Source organism: Rosa chinensis, chromosome 3 (assembly GCF_002994745.2).
Source record: "Rosa chinensis cultivar Old Blush chromosome 3, RchiOBHm-V2, whole genome shotgun sequence".
In the NCBI taxonomy this organism is placed as follows: domain Eukaryota; kingdom Viridiplantae; phylum Streptophyta; class Magnoliopsida; order Rosales; family Rosaceae; genus Rosa; species Rosa chinensis.
This window is the reverse complement of record NC_037090.1, coordinates 37,165,731-37,183,995: the sequence shown is the minus strand read 5'-3', so window position 1 is coordinate 37,183,995 and position 18,265 is coordinate 37,165,731. Positions and strand designations below refer to the sequence as shown.

General features: G+C 38.0%; 2 protein-coding genes across 2 annotated transcripts; both read left to right on the top strand.

The window, feature by feature from the left end:
- Positions 1 to 726, top strand: LOC112194530. Its single transcript, XM_024334758.1, has one exon. It carries the CDS (start codon positions 1 to 3, stop codon positions 724 to 726), a length of 726 nt encoding a protein of 241 aa, XP_024190526.1.
- Positions 727 to 5,956: 5,230 nt separating this feature from the next.
- On the top strand, positions 5,957 to 6,857 carry LOC112194529. Its single transcript, XM_024334757.1, has 2 exons — positions 5,957 to 6,608; positions 6,712 to 6,857. The coding sequence occupies exons 1-2, from the start codon at positions 5,957 to 5,959 to the stop codon at positions 6,855 to 6,857; spliced, it is 798 nt and encodes a 265-aa protein (XP_024190525.1).
- Positions 6,858 to 18,265: the final 11,408 nt, after the last annotated feature.

Below are 18,265 nucleotides of genomic sequence, written 5' to 3'. Positions count from 1 at the left end.
ATGGTCGGTAGCCTTGATTGTATGCACTGGCAATGGAAAAATTGTCCCACCGAATGGGCAGGGCAATATACTGGCCATAAGGGGAAACTGACAATCATCTTAGAGGCGGTGGCCTCCTACGATACTTGGATTTGGCATGCCTTCTTCGGACTTCCAGGTTCCCTGAATGATATTAACGTCCTTGGATGTTCACCGTTGTTCAATGCTCAATGCGTTGGTGAAACCCTTGAAGTGAGCTACCAGGTACGTAATGGGCATTATCGTCAATGTTATTACCTAGTTGATGGCATATACCCTAAGTGGGGGTCATTTGTACAAGCAATCCGAAACCCGAGGTCGCCGCAGACACAACATTTCACAAGGATGCAGGAAGCACACAGAAAAGACGTGGAGAGAGCATTTGGTATTCTCCAAGCTCGTAGGGCAATCATAAGAGGACCAGCTTGTAGGTGGAGTAAGGAGAACCTTCAATACATCATGATGACGTGCATTATCTTGCACAATATGATTGTTGAAGATGAGCATGATGAAGATGCAGCAGATCCATTTGATCTGGATGATATCCCAACCAGACCAAGGAAAGCAGAGATATATAAGAGACTAGAAATAGACACCGATGTTCATCGCAATCCGCAACAACTAAATCAATTCTTGCGTCGTTATAGGGAGGTTAGATATCCAGTGATGAATAAAAACCTCCAAGACGATCTAGTCGATCACCTATAGACCATGAAGTTACAAGCTTATCAGAACCACCAGTGAGGAGTTTTTTTTTTGTGCTTTCAATAAGTGGCCATGTTGTCATGATAAGTGGTCATGGCCTACTTTGGTTGTATTGTTGTGTGGTATGCTTTTACTTTGTATTGTGTGCTTTTAATTTGTGTGGTGTGCTTTATTATAAAAATAAAAGTTCAGTGCTTTTTTACGAAGATGATCTACTCAACAAAATAATTTTTATTATCATAAATTAAAACACAAACCATTCAAAGCAACTAACAATATTAATTACATCCAAGATGTCTCGCCAAGTGGATCATAAGTGGTCAAGTCTGTGTTGTCTCCTTCAGGGGGTGTAGGATCATGAGATTGTTTCGGGATGCTTGAAGTTTCTGCCTCCTTATCAATTATTTGTTGTTGCTTCCTCTCCCAATAACTCCTCTGTCTTGGGGTGAAAATTGATGGATCCACCTGCATCGTGCGAGCATCCTCAACGCGTTGCTCAATTAGTTGACCTTCCTCAAACTGTCTTTGCCTTTGTTGGTACTCGCGTTCTGTTTGTTCATAACATTTCTGCATTTGAACTCGTAGGTCATCCGCATCCCGCTTATTGCCTTTTTTCTTAGCTAGCTTCTGAGCTTTCTGTCCTTGAGGACGTACCTTTCTTGATGAGGGAAGCTCATCCTCAGTAGTGGGTGTTCCATCGTCATCCAAGTTGACATGATTAGGAACACTAAAGTGGGTGTTTTCCATTGATGGCGTTTTCCCAAACTTTTCCGTATTTTTCAAGTATTGCCAACAATGCTCAAACACAAAATTGCAACCTTCCGAGTCGTAGTACGTTGATTTAACATTCATGAGCTACATATAATATTAAGTAAATAAAATATTTAAAAAAAAATTGGCTTAGTATAAATCCATCAATAAACTATATAACAACATTTTACTTTTAACAACTACATGAGAAATAAAAAAATAATCATTATTGAACATATTTCAATATAATTACCTCATCCTCCATATTTTCGCCGCTTCTTCGTTGAAAGTGTTCGACCGTGTTAAGAGCTTGGCGCCACTTCATACATGCCGGACTTATTTTCTTCCAACGAGCGTGGCAACTAGAATGTGTTCTATCCATGCAACCGGCCGGTTTGTGAGCATTGTACTCCTCCGCCACACGACTCCACAATAAGTCCGACTTTTAATCTTTTCCGACGCAACCATCACCCCCAACGGTGATCCAAGCTTGGCAAAGAATAACTTCTTCATTGTGCCTCCAAGAATCCCCTCTTGGAGCCATTTTTTCCAAGACAAAAAAAAAAAGGAAGATATATTTAAGAACAAGAAGATGGGTTAATGAATGGAAAATTGTGAAGGAGATGGAGGATATTTGGTGTGAGAAAATAGAAAAGAATGGGTTGGTATTTATAGAATTTCCTACATTTTACTGTTCCAACATGTATATTTTTTTCCCTCAATTTTCTGGTATTTTTATAAATTTTTTTGGAACAAAAATGAAATAATAACCTTTCATTTAATAAGAGCCGTTGATAAGTTTTTTTCCCTCAAATCTGAGCCATCAGATCGAAAATAGATCCGTTCAGTAAAAAAAAAAAAAAAGCCAACCTCGGACCGTCCATTTTCAAAATGGAGCGATCTCAGCCGTGCATTTAGTGACCGTTGGGACACGCAACGGTCGGCAGCAGACAAACTGAGCCTTGCGGGGCCCACTGGAGCAGACCACCTGCAGTGCTTTTTCTCTCTCCAGCGCAAGTGGGCGCGTCTTCCTTCTCCCCTGTTCTCCCTTCTGCGCGTGCTACTCACCCAAGCCATCCAGCGCGTCACTTCAATTGTTGGGCTGAGAAATCAGAAACTGTGGTCCCGGGTCACTGTGCTGAGTCCTGGTCTTGGATTTGTCTCAAATATGAGACTCCAAATGAGCCCAAGTCTCATATTAATAGGACCAGATCCAACAAAAACACAAGGTTGGAGAAGCAAAGTCTTATAATTGGCAAAATTTTAGTTTAGCACCCCATGGTTGGAGTTGCCCTAACAACAAGAATGAGATAGCTATTAAGGAATTGGACCGGCACTCGTGTGTAAGGCCCCGCTCTGCTTTGGCTTTCAAGGCCTTTTTTTTTTTCTTTTAATTTTTTTTTTCTTTTAATTTTTTTTTCTTTTTCTGGTCAATGACATTATTACAAGATCCAAGAGGTACACAAGACCCACCAAAAGAAGCACATAGGCTAACACGTCCCACAAGGCTACAGGTACATTTTGATGTGTGCGTGAGTGCTCTCCTGCAACTTGGTACATGAGAGTATTGGTTTCCCTACTACAGCACATCTATCTAATCCCCCATGTTGAATTTCATGTGGAAATTATATGTTTGAAATGCAAACTTTGAATCAACTAAATAACTGACATTTTAGACCCAAAAAAAAAACATTTCACCCGAGCCCTTCCAGTGGTGATTCCAGAAATGAAAATTTAGGTGGGCTAGAACTTCTTAACCAATATATGTATAGACAATCTCGACTATGCAAGAGAATTGATTAAATTAATTAACCATACCTGCATAGAACTCTTGCAAGTCGCAACAAACGACAAACTTCATGTATAAGAGCAAGCATGAATAAGAGAAACAACAAAACAGAAGCATGAGTTAAATGAAAGACACCCTTTATTGATTACCATACAAACAAAAAAACTCAATTTTTAACCTTTGCTCTTTAATCCAAAACCCTCACGAGAAACACATCCTTTATTAAATTAACATACAAACAAAAGGACTCGGTAAATTTATCATTCTTAAGAACAATACAAGAAAAATAAGTACATCAAAGTTGCAAACACATCAATAAGCCAAGTTATTTAGTCCTCATTTGGTAGAAATGTAATACCCCAGAATTCGTTATTATTTTCCAAGGATTTTCTAAAATTGATTAAGTGGTTGTTGGTATGAGTACGTAGTTCGAGGATGTGGTGAAATTATTTTCGGACAAATAATTATTCGAATTTCACGGTTTCAGGGCGAGTACGAAGTTTGACTTTTTATACGTTGGGTTTCTCCAAAAACTTTCTTCACAAAAGTCGTAGAGCACGTCCATACGAGTTCGTGCATATGCGGAACACAAAAATGGAAGTCCGTATGAAGAAGTTATGGGTTTTGAAAAAAGTTTCCATTTTGGTATAAAGCATGAAACTTCGTAAAAATTACAAAGAAGGACAGGTTTCCAATTTTGGGAACCCAATCTGCGTTTTCTCTCTCCCTGAAGGAAATTGCCGCTCCCCTTTGTCCGGCAATTTTTCCTCCTTTCGACCACGCCACCTGTTGGGAAATCTTCGCCTCATCCTCCTCTAGATGTCTGTGGCAGCATCAAAGCAAGAAATCGGTAATGGAAGGCGCAGCAAGGCTAGGAAGCCCCACGGCGGCGCTACATCTGGGGTTTGACGGATCTCTCAACTTTGGCCACCATAGGCAGTGATTCTTGAGGGCTTTTGGAGCCCAGAGGACGTAGATGCTTTTCCCCAAAGTGGCTTGCAACGATTCAAATCGTAGAGATCGAATTGTGGAATTGAAATTCTAGGGTTTCAATCGGCCCTCCTCCTTCTAAGGTAAATTTCGGCTAATTAGCTTACAATTTGACTTCAGTGTAGTTGTGAAAGTTGATGTACATGTTGTGGGCAAGATTTTAGCATAGGCTTTGCCACCCAATTTGGAGGTCGGCGGCGACTCTGCCACTGTCTGTGGCGGAGCTTTGTGGCTACTTCCGGCCACCTCCGGGACAATTTCTGCTCCTCATTGTGATCTACTCGTCGATACGAGCATTGAGATATATAGTTTGTAATTTTTAGAAATCGTATGAGCATGTTAGAGTTTTAGGGTTTTCAGTTCAATCAGTTTTCAATCCTTAAGGATCCGACCGTCCGATTGACTTGTAGTTTTGATATATTGACCGTAGAAGTGTCCTTGAAACTTTGGGTGATCTTGAATGAAGTTTTACCTGGATTTGAGTTACTTTCGGATTTTTGGTTTAATTTGGGAGTTTCGAGAATTAATTGTTTTTGTGTTTCGTGTACTAAATCAAGGTTGTATTTTATTAGGTAGTTGACAAAGTTGTTTAGACGAATTGTTGCGCTTGTGTATCTCATATGGCGTATGAAGACACAGCTAGAGTTAGAGGTGAGTAAATCTCACGTGGTTCATTTATGAACATATTTACTTATTATTTGGAAGGGAAAAAATCAGGAATAGTCACTGAGTTTTAACACGTTCGACACATATAGTGAGTTAATTTTAACAATATCACTTAACTCACTCAATTTTGAATCCGACTTTCACATAACTCACTACAGTCTAACGACGTCTATTGTGCCGTTAAAAATTTGATCGGAGAGGGTCATTTTCGTCCAATTATTTGTTTCTCTATCGTTAGTATACCAAAACACTACTCTGAGACTTAGAATCTAAAACGAAAAGGGGAATAGCTCACTCTAGAGAAAGAGAAAAGAATCTGCAAACTTTGATCGATAGTAATGTCGGAAGGGCCCAAGACGTGGAGATATTTCAGACTGAATGGAGAGCCACCAACAAGGCAAGGTAAGTGATACATCGTGCGTTAGGGTTCTAAAATACCCAGAAATTGAATTGGGATTGGGGAAATTGAATTGGGATTGAAGTTAGGGTTTTAAAATGATGGAATTTGGGATTTAGAGATAGTCTTCGATCTGTATCTCTTATTTTTCCTTATCTCAATTATATGTTTCTCTTCCTCTTTCTTTACTCTTTTTCAAATTCATTGTGGGGGTTTTCGGGTTCAGAAAAGCTTTCTCCTTTCTTATGGTATTAAACAAGGGTTATATATTGAAGTGATTTTTGACTAATTTTTCATGATTTGTGCAGTAACAAAAGACAAATAATTTGTGCACCAACAAGGTACCGCATCCTGGGAATTTGGATTATATTTTGTTTCATGATTTATGCAGTTTCAAAAGACAAATGTTGTTGCTTAATTACAAGGATTTGTTTTATCTTCACTTGTGTATTTTCTTACAGCAAGGCTTGTTTATAAACTAGTTTGTGTCTGATTACTTGTTTATATGCTAAGATTCCTGCTTGCTTTGTTTGACAAGATGCAATTGGAATTTTTAATTAAAGCTTTGACAAATTGTGTGAGATGATGTATTAAAGATACAATTCATTTTCTTCTTATTTGCATATTCGGATTGGTGTACAATGGAGATTCACCATGGAGGCAGGTTCTATAGGTTGGGTAGTGGTAGTAGGCAGTACAAGGGAGGTGAGGTGGTGTATGTTGATAGATTAGATCCTAACAATCATTGCGAGAGCTATAACTCAAAGATTCTCCCAGCTAGGAAGATGCCAATTTTGGGATTGTTGGAGGCTATGAGAATAAACTCAATGCTAAGACATGCAAATAGGAGGTGTGCAGGTCCTAGATGGAAGAGTAAGGTCGGACCTAGAATTGAGAAAATTTTGAAAAAAAATGCGGATAGAAGCCATGAGTACACCCTACTAGAGTCTTCCCATTTGAGGTTTCAAGTTAAAGGAAAAGGAGTGGCTTGCCAATTAGGAGTTAATAGTTTGCATGATGTTGATCTCCAAGCCAGGGCATGTACCTACAGGAGGTGGGAACTCAGTGGACTTCTATGTCCACATGCAATTGTTGCAATATTTTCTAAGGGATATAGACCAGATGACTTTGTGGATGAGGCTTTTTCACTGAAGAAATTCATGTTTGCATATGAACCAGCAATAAACCCTATCCCTGGTGTTGATGAATGGGAGGTTGTTGAGAAGCCCATTTTACCTTCGAGGTACACTAGAGGACCTGGAAGGCCTAAGTTATCAAGAAACAAGGAACCAAGTAACACTAGCACTTTATTTTCAAAGTGTTTTATTCAATTTATATTTTATTTTAGACATTGATTATAATTAATTTCTAGTATCATTTGTACATATACTATTAGGTGAGCAAGCACCACCTCCTGGAACCACAAAGTTGTCAAGAAGTTACTATAAGTCCATCAGTTGTTCAATTTGTAAAAAGAAAGGTCATAATAAGAGGACTTGTTCAAGGAGACAACAATCAGAAATAGTTCTTAAGCTGGGGTAAGACTATTAGGTTACCATTTATTAAGAATGTTGCAACTTATACTCTTTGTAGCCAGAATTAAATGAGATATCTTATTAACGTCAATTGGGGCATCAAATAATTTAGGTTCAACCATCACAAACTGATGATCAAAGTGTGCGTGTGGAGCAAGCTGAAAATGGTGAAACTGAGGTCCAAGCTGAAAATGTTCAAAGAGTTACGCACGTTTAAAGTGATATGTATTCTGGATATGTGCAGCAAACTGAAAATGTTAGTATAAATGCTTGCTGGAACCATTTTTCATTTTCACCATGACATGCTTGCTTAAACTATAAATGTTAGCATATACGCATTCTTTGTTTCTTTTTTCTTGTAAGTTTGCTTTACTTTGATTGGATAAGATATCTTGCTCTATTGAATTTGGATTGTTAGATCGCAATTACATTAATATTCTTGTACAGGGGGCTCTGCTATTTCTAGAACATTGGAAGTTTGATGCATATGTATTTATTCAGATTGTTGATCTGATTGCTCTTATATTCTGTTGACATAATGAATTCTCATGTGTTACTGTGACATCTAGTGATTTCTCATAAATGTGAGGGATGTGATTATTTTTGTTTGATACTCTTAAGTGCTGTTCCGTATGTGTATCTAAATATCTACATATACAATTAAGTAAACTGGGATTTTGGTATAGTTTTTGCAGGTACCAGCAACCTCAAATATTGCAAGTGCTTTATCTCAACCAGTGATCTCATCATCATCTCTGACTCAAGTTAACATTCAACCTCAGTCTTGTTCACAGCAAACTGTTATCAGATCATCCCATAATTCCAAGACATTCGTATGTCCTAACACAAGGATGTTAATGAAGAGCAAGTCAGTAGCACAAAAACCTAAGCTTGTGACAAGAAGCAACACAAGTGGAAGAGCCCAGCAAGGACCAATGGAGGGTTCCAACAAGAGAATTTGGAAGCCATGAACTAAACTTCTATTTTGGACTTGTTTTGTTTATCTTTTGTCAATTGAAGCTGGTCTTAGCAACAACTAGTATTATGATTTAGTTTTTGTAATCATAGCTGTTAGCATGTACTTCATTTGTTTTGATACAGCTTCAAAAGTAAACTGAATTTGCCAGTTTAAATGCATGTTTATTTCTATTTTTATGATCTAAGGAGAAACATGTGAGAATCTATAGTTTGAATTAGTTTTTTATTTTCATGATTTAAGAAGAAGCATAAGAGAATCTATAGACTGAGGGGAAAATTTTGCGGGGAAAACTATTCATTTGGAAGGGAATAACTTGATTGGACGAAAATATCCATCACTATATTGCACGTGATCAATTATTTAACGACCAAGGTGACGGTAGTGAGTTATGTGAATGTCTGGTTCAAAACTGAGTGAGTTAAGTGATATTATTGAAAATACAGTGAGTTAATTAAGTGTCGAACGTGTCAAAACTCAGTGACCATTCCTGATTTTTTCCCTATTTGGAATTAATTGATAAATTATAAATCGTTTTCGGAAATGAATATTTGTTTTAAATGATATGAACTCGATCGACTACGGTAGTACGGTTCATAGGATTGCGGTTCATAGGTATGGAAAATGAGTTTTAAGTATACAAAATGAATTTCTCAATTTTCGTGATGTGTGAACTATAGTTGGTATTAGTGAGCATCCCTGAGTGGATGTCTGTTTGTGTGTGTGTGTGTGTGTGTGTGAAATGTATATCTGGATGGTGTGGCATTGTGATATATAGATTTTTGGTGATTTTATTCAGATTATTGAATTGAACATTTACTTATGTCTGAAATATAGATGTATTGGTGGAATTGTTGTGATACAAACAATATTTGTGAGTGAGTTCATATATTGTTTTGGGGTATGACTTTTCGGGAAACAATATGTCATCACAAATGGTATTTCTATTGTTTTGAATGAATATGTGGGAGTTACAAGTTGTGATTTCTCTTTTTGGTGATTTGGGTAATGTTTTGGGTCCAGTGCGACTCGTTTAAATGTTTTGAAATAAGGGTCAGGTTGACCTAAAGATACGGGGTCGTAGGTTGTGACCTCAGGCAATATATCGGGAATCACGCCTTTGGCGGGGTGAGTGATTACGATCAGTTAGAGCTCTAGTCTGTCTGCCAACATGCCTAGTTAGACCGGATTTTCATATTTATTTCTTAGGTTAACATTTCCTATGATTTTGTCACGGGGTGACTTGTAATTATCCTTTTGGTAAAAGGTGTTGAATTTTGGAAGGGATCATTAGCATGAGTTGTTGATTTCTTTAATTAATTTCCTTTTTCATTTATATTGTTTGATTTCTTTATTTATTTTCTTTTTCACTTCTATTGTTGATTTTTAAGTAATCTCCTAAACTAAGCTATATGCAGGGATTACTATAATTTCTATTTATTGGTTTTAATGTAGTCTCCTGAACTAAACTTTATGCAGGGGTTATTATGATTTCTATTTTGAATTGTGTGATTTTTGGGTGATCTCCTAAACTAAGTTTCTATGCAGGGATTGCTGATTTTACTTAATTATATTGTGAGTATAGTTGTGGTTTGAGATCTGTAGTGAGTATGAAATGGGTTGCGATGTCATTTTTAGTAAATGCTTATGTTGAGAGGAAATGAGTGAGATGTCATAGTTGTGTTGTTGAGACAAATGAAGGATGATCTGGCAGATTGTGGTAATTTAAAATGTTTAATTGTTTAATTGAAGTCTTGCGAAATTAGATACATGAATTGAGAGACAGAGCATGTGAGTTTAGTTTGAGTTCATTTACGTGAACATGATATTGTAGGATATGAACTTAATATTTTGTTGTGATAATTGCATATTGATTTTGTTAGATTGAGATGTTTTAAGCATGTGTTACGTAGTTATTTAGGTTTATTCATACGGGCTTGTAAAACCTTATCGGGTTTGTTATTTCAACCCGGTGCACTATTCCATAGTGTAGTGTTTATTGTGCATGAAAGCGTTGTATATTTTCTTGAACAAAATTAAAGAAAATGATGAAGAAGAGGTCTGTATAGTGTTCAATTCAGAATACAAAACATATTACAGAATGAGAGTACTAGTCAGCTATTTATACAAGAGTGTCAAAGTAGTTGACAAAATACACTTCTACCCTTAACACCACCCTTCAAGCTGATGGTAGGGAACCTGGCATCAGATTCTAGCATATCAATGAAATATGAAGAGAACAACCAAGAATGCTTGTTTCCAAAGGTCAACCCGGAGGAATAAGTGGTAGAGATTGACATAGCTTCATTGGATGAGAGACCTGCCTATAGTGCAGTGTAGTTTTATTTGAAGGAGTAGACATGAGCTGCTTAGTGGGTTGATGCCTTATAGATAGTCTTCGAAAATCTTGTTCTTTAGACACATTTAAAGGGGTGTCACTCCTAGACACAGTTGAAAGCCGTTCAGTACTTGGGTTTACAGTTTCATCTTTCTTCTCTCTGTTCTCTCCATTTTCAGTATTCTCAACATCAGTAACACCTTGAGTAATTAGGTCCGCAATTTCATCTTTCTTATCTCTCTTTTCATTTTCAGTCTTCTCAACGTTTTCGGTCTCACCATCAGTTATAGTCACGTTGGTATCTTTTTCCATAATAATTGCAGATGCTTGGACTGGGGCTGAGGGAGATGGAACCTGCACAGTTGAACATTTGCTGACTGCTCCTTCAAAGGAGTTGATAGACCTGGAATGATCAGATGCACGATTGCCAGAGCTAAGAGAAGCCCCACTGTGAAAAAGTGTGAAATTTTCATTTCCAACATTGTTGCTCAACAAATATCTAGAATTAGGTACAGACTGTGGAATACCAATACTTGGGGTGAATGGAACCATTTGTTCACAGTTTGGGGCAACAGTAGGCACATTAAGAACTGAACTGGATATCATGTTTTTTTGCGGTATCCCAAAATGTGTAGTGGAAACAGGTGATGGTGCATAATAATGATGAAGATTGGAACCAGAAGATGATGTGTTGAAATGATTATATGCAGGTATATCAAATAACACACTAGTATTGGTAACATTAGGCAAGAAACCAGCATTTGATGCAGCATTATCTAAAGAATGTGTCATAGAACAATTACCAGTATATTGAGATGACAAGATTGCATGAGAGTAGCTCTGGACGGCAAGCCGATAACGATATGCATGATCGGAGCCGGAGGGTTCATTGGGTCCCACCTCTGCTAGAAGCTGATGGTGGAGACGCCGCACAAGGTTCTAGCCCTAGACGTGTACAATGACAAGATCAAGCACCTGCTGGAGCCATCCGACGGTCATCCTTGGTCCGATCGCATCCAGTTCCACCGCCTCAACATCAAGCATGACTCCTGCCTCGAAGGCCTCATCAAGACCTCAGATCTGACCATCAATCTAGTCGCGATCTATACTCCGGCCGACTACAACACGCGCCCGCTGGACACTATCTACAGTAACTTCATCGATGCCTTGCCTGTGGTGAAGTATTGTTCTAAAAACAACAAGTGTTTGATGCAGCATTATCTAAAGAATGTGCCATAGAACAATTACCAGTATATTGAGATGACAAGATTGCATGAGATGGCATTCCAGTACTTGACATTCCATATTTCACACTTCGGAATGAATTGTTACTATAAGTGCCAGCATTGGAAGACATGGTATTTTGAGTTTGAAGCACCATTGTTTTCTCAAAATCTCTCTCAACAGCCAACAATTGAGATTGAAACTCTTCCATAGAGAAAATTTTGTCCATGGCTTTAATAACCACTTTGACGGTGTTATACTCGGGAGGCAGACCGTTGAGAGCCAAGATGATAATGTCTTCATCAGGAAAATGCACACCTGCAAAAGCCAATTCGTCTCTAATAGATTTGACCCGTTGAAGATACTTGTCTATAGAATCATCATTTTTCTGTAATGTAGGTAGATTGATCTTAAGTTGCATGACATCAAATCTTGAAACTGCACAATATTTGTTCCTCAAATTGACCCATGCCTCCCTTGAATTTTTACTGCCAACTAAAGAGAACAAAGCTTCACTCGATATAGTGGCAGATATAAAACTTAGCACTGCCTTATTGTTTTTGTTACATTCCATAAATTCCCTAGTAATGTCAGTAGTAATCCCATTGTCAGTAATCAGAAACTGAGGTGGAGATGGACACGAACCATCAATGTATCCCATTAAATCAAGACTTTGGAACAAATTTTCCATTTGAAAGAACCATGGAATGTAACTATTGTGATCAAGCCTTAGAGTAATCAAATTCTGCATACTAGAAAGAACATAAATGATGGGAAATTGTGGATCTCTGTTCATGATGAGAATGAGGATGAGCAATATCAACAATAATGTGATTCCAAACCAACAGTAATACTGGAAGTTCTTCACATGAAACCAAACCAAATGTAGACAGCATGTATTTAACGAATCTCTAGCATCTTGAATTCTCCTATTCAATTCCCTTTCTATTCTCCTTCATCTACTGTTCTCATACAATGCTAGCAAAGTAGTTCTATTAAGAACAATCAAAAACACAATCCAAAATTCCAACCAACTCTCATCTGCGATCAAATAATATCACCAATTGATAAATTGCAGACCAAATTAGACAATGATGTCATAGTAATACCAATACAGAACCATAAATGAGTGAATACCAGTATTCGAATCATAACCCAGAAGCTGTGATCAAGAACCAATCGCAAAGAACCCAAAATTGAAGAAGTAGACAAAATCTATATCGTGCACACGCTACAGCTCGAGATTGCTGTGTAGAATTTCCAAAAAATGCATAGAAGAAGTAAACCCTTACACTTAACGAACAAAATCAAAAGACAAATAGTCGAGCTGACTGAAGAGCAGCAACGCACACCAAGTGTTCGACAAAATAACTATAACAAAACTTCAAGAATCAACCTCAATTACTTATAGAAAACCACAATCGACCACCGAGTATGTAAAATAAAAGCTTCGAAGCTAACAATTACAGTAAATTTCAGCAACAATCTTCATCATCTTGTAGAATTAAACTTCTTCCTCAAAAGAAGAAACTTATCTGAGTCTTTGTAGGAAATTCAATCGGATATTGAATCTTAGAACAACGATGAGCATGAGCAAACCCTAGGTCACAGATCGACCTGGCTCTTGATACCATGAAAGCTTTGTATATTTTCTTGAACAAAAAGAAAGAAAATGATGAAAAGAGATCTGTATAGTGTTCAATTCAAAATGAAAACATATTACAGAATGAGAGTACTAGTCATCTATTTATACAAGAGTGTCAAAGTAGTTGGCAAAATACACTTCTACCCTTAACAGTGCAGGTCGGAGTTACAGTCGTCGAAGCTGAAGTTTTATACCTTTTGTAGCTTGGACGTAGATGTGTATTGGTTTTAGTCTTCCGCTGTGTAGAGAGTTGGTGAGCATGTTGACATATTGAATTATTATTCAGTTTAATTTTTAAACTTTTTGTAATGTAATATGTGACTCCAAAGAACGAGTCTTTATTGCTATTGGTGAGCTCGGTCGCTTTATGGTTTAGTTTAAAATGAAAAATATTTTCTATGTGTTTTCTTGTGCTTGTTAAGTTTCGCGTTTCGGATATGAATTTATTTATTCAAACTTTGGGGCATAATAAGAAAAGAAATTAAAACTCTTTACAACTTACAAGGGCCATTAATTAAATGAGGACTAAATAACTCTTTGCATACTCTGTTGTGAAGTAAATAATTGCTGGTAGAGACCCATCTATCACAAAGCATGAGTACTTTACCTCAAAGGTATATATTTTCATCTCGCAAAGAGAAAATATGGTATTTCTAGTATAAACCTAATCAAAATGTAGAAAGTGAAGAACATTAATTAAATCAACCTAACTACGAGATATATATAATTATAGAACACAAAATGAACGTAAAAAACAATATACAAGCTAGAATGTTTGACCTCATATAGAGGAATAATTATTTTCACCTTATAAAGAGGTAAGTTTTTCACCATATATGTCTAAAACAAAGGTAAAAGTTTAACCACGTACCGCACCTCATATGCAGATACATAAACAAAAACTATAATTAGACGACAACAACTTATCAATCCATTAATAAGAGAGAAATGGTTCATATAAGAGAGGAAAGATGAGACAAGATTGGTAGGAGGAGAAGAAGAAGGTCCATGTTCTAAATGTTTTAGAAACATATTTTTTATTGGGAATTTGTGATTAACAAAATTGTTAAATTACATAGGAGATTTTAACTCCTAAATCTAGCTTAATAACTTTTTTAGCTGGTCTCTCGAAACCCACGCTAGATTTTGGTGGCTCAATGGCTGTTATCCTTGATGGTTCTCCAATCCAAAAAACAAGGAACATGTCCTTCCGGGGACCTCTGGTAGTACTGCTCGTTGACGGTCATCCTTGCCAACTAGGATAGTGTGGACTATATCCTGATAATGTCACTCAATCTCTTGTAAGTGTGACAATTCTAGGACCTCTTCCTATGTTTATTGAGCTAAAGACGGTGATGAAGGTGAAATCCTCTTTAGCCATTACCGCAATGTAGCCAAGAATTTGCTCGATCAGGAGAAGACTATGCACATCCTCATCATGGATATCAGTTGAACCTGATATATCTATTTGATTCAGTTTTTCAATGTAAAGGGGATCTGTGGGACTTATGAATGACTCTAATATAGGACAATAGGATGTCATGGACCTCCCATAGGCATTATAGTGGGTTTGTCGACTGCTGCTCCTTTAGTGAGGTTGGCTATCTTATTTTCATTGTCGAAGGCACCATTAACCTCTTAAACCCCTTTAGTAGTTGGCTTCTGCCTTTGCTCGTGTTGTGGGGGGGTTTATTTGGAACCCAATTATGCTTTTCAGGCTCATGCTTTAGATGCTATATCTTGGACACCCTATTGTAAATCCTCAATTATTGAGTTACATGCTTCCCAATTGCCCTCTAAACCTTGGCCATCGGCTCTCAATTTAGAGAGCTACTCTAAAACTCCTCCTCCACTCATAAAAGGGGTTGGTTGGAGTAGAACGAGCTCCTTACTATGGTTGGGGAGGTAGACGGACTGCATAATCTCGATCGATAGTTGAGATTGTCATCCATCATGCTCTAACCATGTCTAATCTGACTGAATCCTCATACAGGAGGAGGAAGAAGAAACACCTAATGCGTAGTCTCAACAATCCAAATGAACCTACAAGCTCCCAGTCAAAATACTATGACCTCTTCTGCGGTGAAGAAGTCATCTCTAGTAGAGTTGTAGGAAAGTGTTTATACCCAAAAAATTATACATTAGACCAAGTTCACATCTCAAGCACGAGATGGATATTATCGGGTAAAATGTAAATGATATTCTAGAAAGACAAATTATGGGGCTTGAAGAATTGTGTAAAACCTAGTATGTATGCTTGATAATTTCGCTAGTAATCTTCAACGTGGCAATAATACAAAAATTTATTTCAAATATAATCTTTAGGGCTAAATACTGGTTACTGTCCTGCACTTTAGAGGTAAAAAAAATCATTTCAGTCCTTGCTCTTCTAACTCTTCTAATTTCAATTTGTTAGTCTTCTGTTAAGTGAGTCGTTAACTTACTAATGTGACTCACGTGGTGGAGGGCCTATATTTCATGACATGGCGATGAGGTGGCATGCCTAATCAGCTTAGGAGTGGGCCCCACTATTAAAATCTATCAAATAGAAAGTTTTTCAACAAATAACTTAAGTATAGCTTGAACCCACTACCTCTTAAGTACAAGTCAAGCAACAAACTACCACACCGGCCTCATAATTTTATAAAATATCCTCACTTCTTATATTTATACTATATTCCTTAGAATTTCAAACAAAAATATCTATTTATGATAGGGTGGTGTTATTCACACACCATTTTTCTCTATACACACACCCGTCTATTTTTCTATTACTTTAATTCAATTTTTGTTGTAGGAAATTGGATACAAGGAGAGAATTGAGAGAGAATTGTGTGTTATCATTGATAATAGGAGCCCTTTAAATAGGGAATTACAGAGTACATAAAAGGTAATAGAATACGAACATAACTAGGTAATCTAGAACCTTATCCTATTACAACTCAATGACTAAACCCTAGTTTGAAGAGGCACACATTATGTCAACATCCTTCAACACTCCCCCTTGTGCCGCTCAAACTCGGTGATGACGCTTTGATTGTTGCCTCGTTAAAAACCTTGCCAGGTAACAAAAACCCAGTGGGACAAAAATAACCCTGGTCGAAGGACAAAAAGAGCACAACACGTCATTCACTCTTCGAGATCGAACATGTTGACATCATGCCTCCCCCTAATGTCGACATCTTCCCTTGATTGCTACAATCATGGGAGTTCGGATAACTTTCTCAATCCGAGGCTCTTCACATGTTTCTCGAAGGTAGATTTAGGTAACGACTTAGTGAATAAGTCCGCTACATTATCCTCTGATCGGATTTGATTCACTTCAATCTTTAGAAGTGATTGTTGTTGCTGATTGTAAAAGATCTTAGGAGATATATGCTTGGTGTTGTCGCCCTTGATGAAACCTAACTTCATTTGCCCAATACAAGCTGCATTATCCTCATAAATGCATGTAGGTTCATCTGTGGTAGACTTCAAACCACAAGTTCCTTGAATATGTCTAATCACAGACCTTAGCCATATGCATTCTCGCACGGCCTCATGTAGAGCAATAATCTCTACATGATTTGAGGAAGTAGCAACAAGGGTCTGTTTTGTAGACCTCCAAGATATCGCAGTGCTTCCCATGGTAAAGACATAACCCGTTTGGGAGCGACCTTTGTGAGGGTTAGAGAGATACCCTGCATCAGCAAAATCCATCAAGACATTAGTGTCATTTTGATGGAGGGGAGGAGGAGTAGGACGCCGGCCACCATGGGTAGTGGCGTCGACGGATACATTACGGAAATTGGCATTTTGTCTTATGGGGTCCGATCCCAAATTCCCGTCATTTCTTTTCTCTTTGGAGGGATAAAACAAGCCCATATCAATCGTACCTTTTAATTAACGAAAGATTGTCTTTATGCCAGTCCAATGGCGTTGCGTTAGCGCGGGGCTATATCCAGCCAACAAGTTCATAATAATTGAGGTGTCCGGTCTTGTATTGTGCTAATTAAGTACAATAATGCGCCTATTGTACATAAGTAAGCACTTCTGCTATTAACACGTCTTCGTCATCATCCCTGGGATGAAACGGATCCCTTTTAGGGCCAAGACTACAGACGACCATGGGAGTGCATCTTTGACTTTATCAAAATGCCTAAGCATCTATTGACACAGTATACAAGTTCTAAATCTAGATAAAACTGTGTTCTCCCAAGGTCCTTTCTCTCAAAATCGGATTTCAGGTGTTCAGTTGTTTTCCTTAACTCACAAGGGTTCCAATTATGTTTATCAACATAAACCGCGACAATTGCAAATCCGGAACTTGTCATGGAAACATGTGGGCATAGTTCATCATATCCCTTCCCAATCAAGTAGTCACTTTAGTGAGCATTTCAACCTCGTTGCAAATGCGCTCCGTGGTCTAGAGCCACTTGACTTGGGTAAATGAAGTTCACAAGAACCTTCATTATATTCTGTATCTAGATCCCCATAAAGATACGTAGTGACCACATTCGTAAGCTGCATGTTCAGTTATTTGGAAAGGGAAAAATGCACCAACAGTGTCCGGACACTGTGAGGACTGTCAAAATGATACCTGAACTTACAAAGTTATCAATATGATACCTGGACTCATATTTTCGTATCAACGTAGTACCTACGACCAAATTCCGTCACGGATCCGTTAAATTTAAGGGTAAAATTGTCTTTTTACACATTTTTATTTCAAAAAAAAAAAAAAAAACAGAAGAAATTTCTTATTTCTTCTCTCTCTCCTCTCACTCTCCTTCTCTCCTCGCCAACACCACCGCAACCATCAATGTAATAAAAGATGATTACATTTTTCATGTTCATCTTCTCAAACCCAGCAAAAAAGCAAAATTTTTTCATGATCAAAATCCCAATCCAATAAGTATGAACCTAACATTTCTTCATGTTCATATTATCAATTGTTCATGTTCTTGATTGGTGGCAGTCTGCCTCAATTGTTGGCAATACTAGCAGCTGCGGCGAGGACCACGAGGTCCGCGCCCCGAAGAAGCGGCCGAGCATTGGATCCAGGAGGAGCCCCGAAGTGCACCACCACCAACACCGCCCACCCAACCCGATCTGGAGCGTCTCTCTCCAACAATCCGCATACCATATCGAAACAGTAGCCAGACCCAACAGCAGTGGCCATGGAAGATTGAAACAGCAATCTGTCCAAACCATTGGTAATGCCGCCGCCGCCGCTGTAATCGAACGCCCACT

Coding starts and splice junctions, on each gene's coding strand:
- LOC112194530 (XM_024334758.1), top strand. CDS start 1: ATGGTCGGTAGCCTTGATTGTATGCACTGGCAATGGAAAAATTGTCCC.
- LOC112194529 (XM_024334757.1), top strand. CDS start 5,957: ATGGAGATTCACCATGGAGGCAGGTTCTATAGGTTGGGTAGTGGTAGT. Junction 6,609..6,711: donor ATCAAGAAACAAGGAACCAA/GTAACACTAGCA, acceptor ATATACTATTAG/GTGAGCAAGCACCACCTCCT.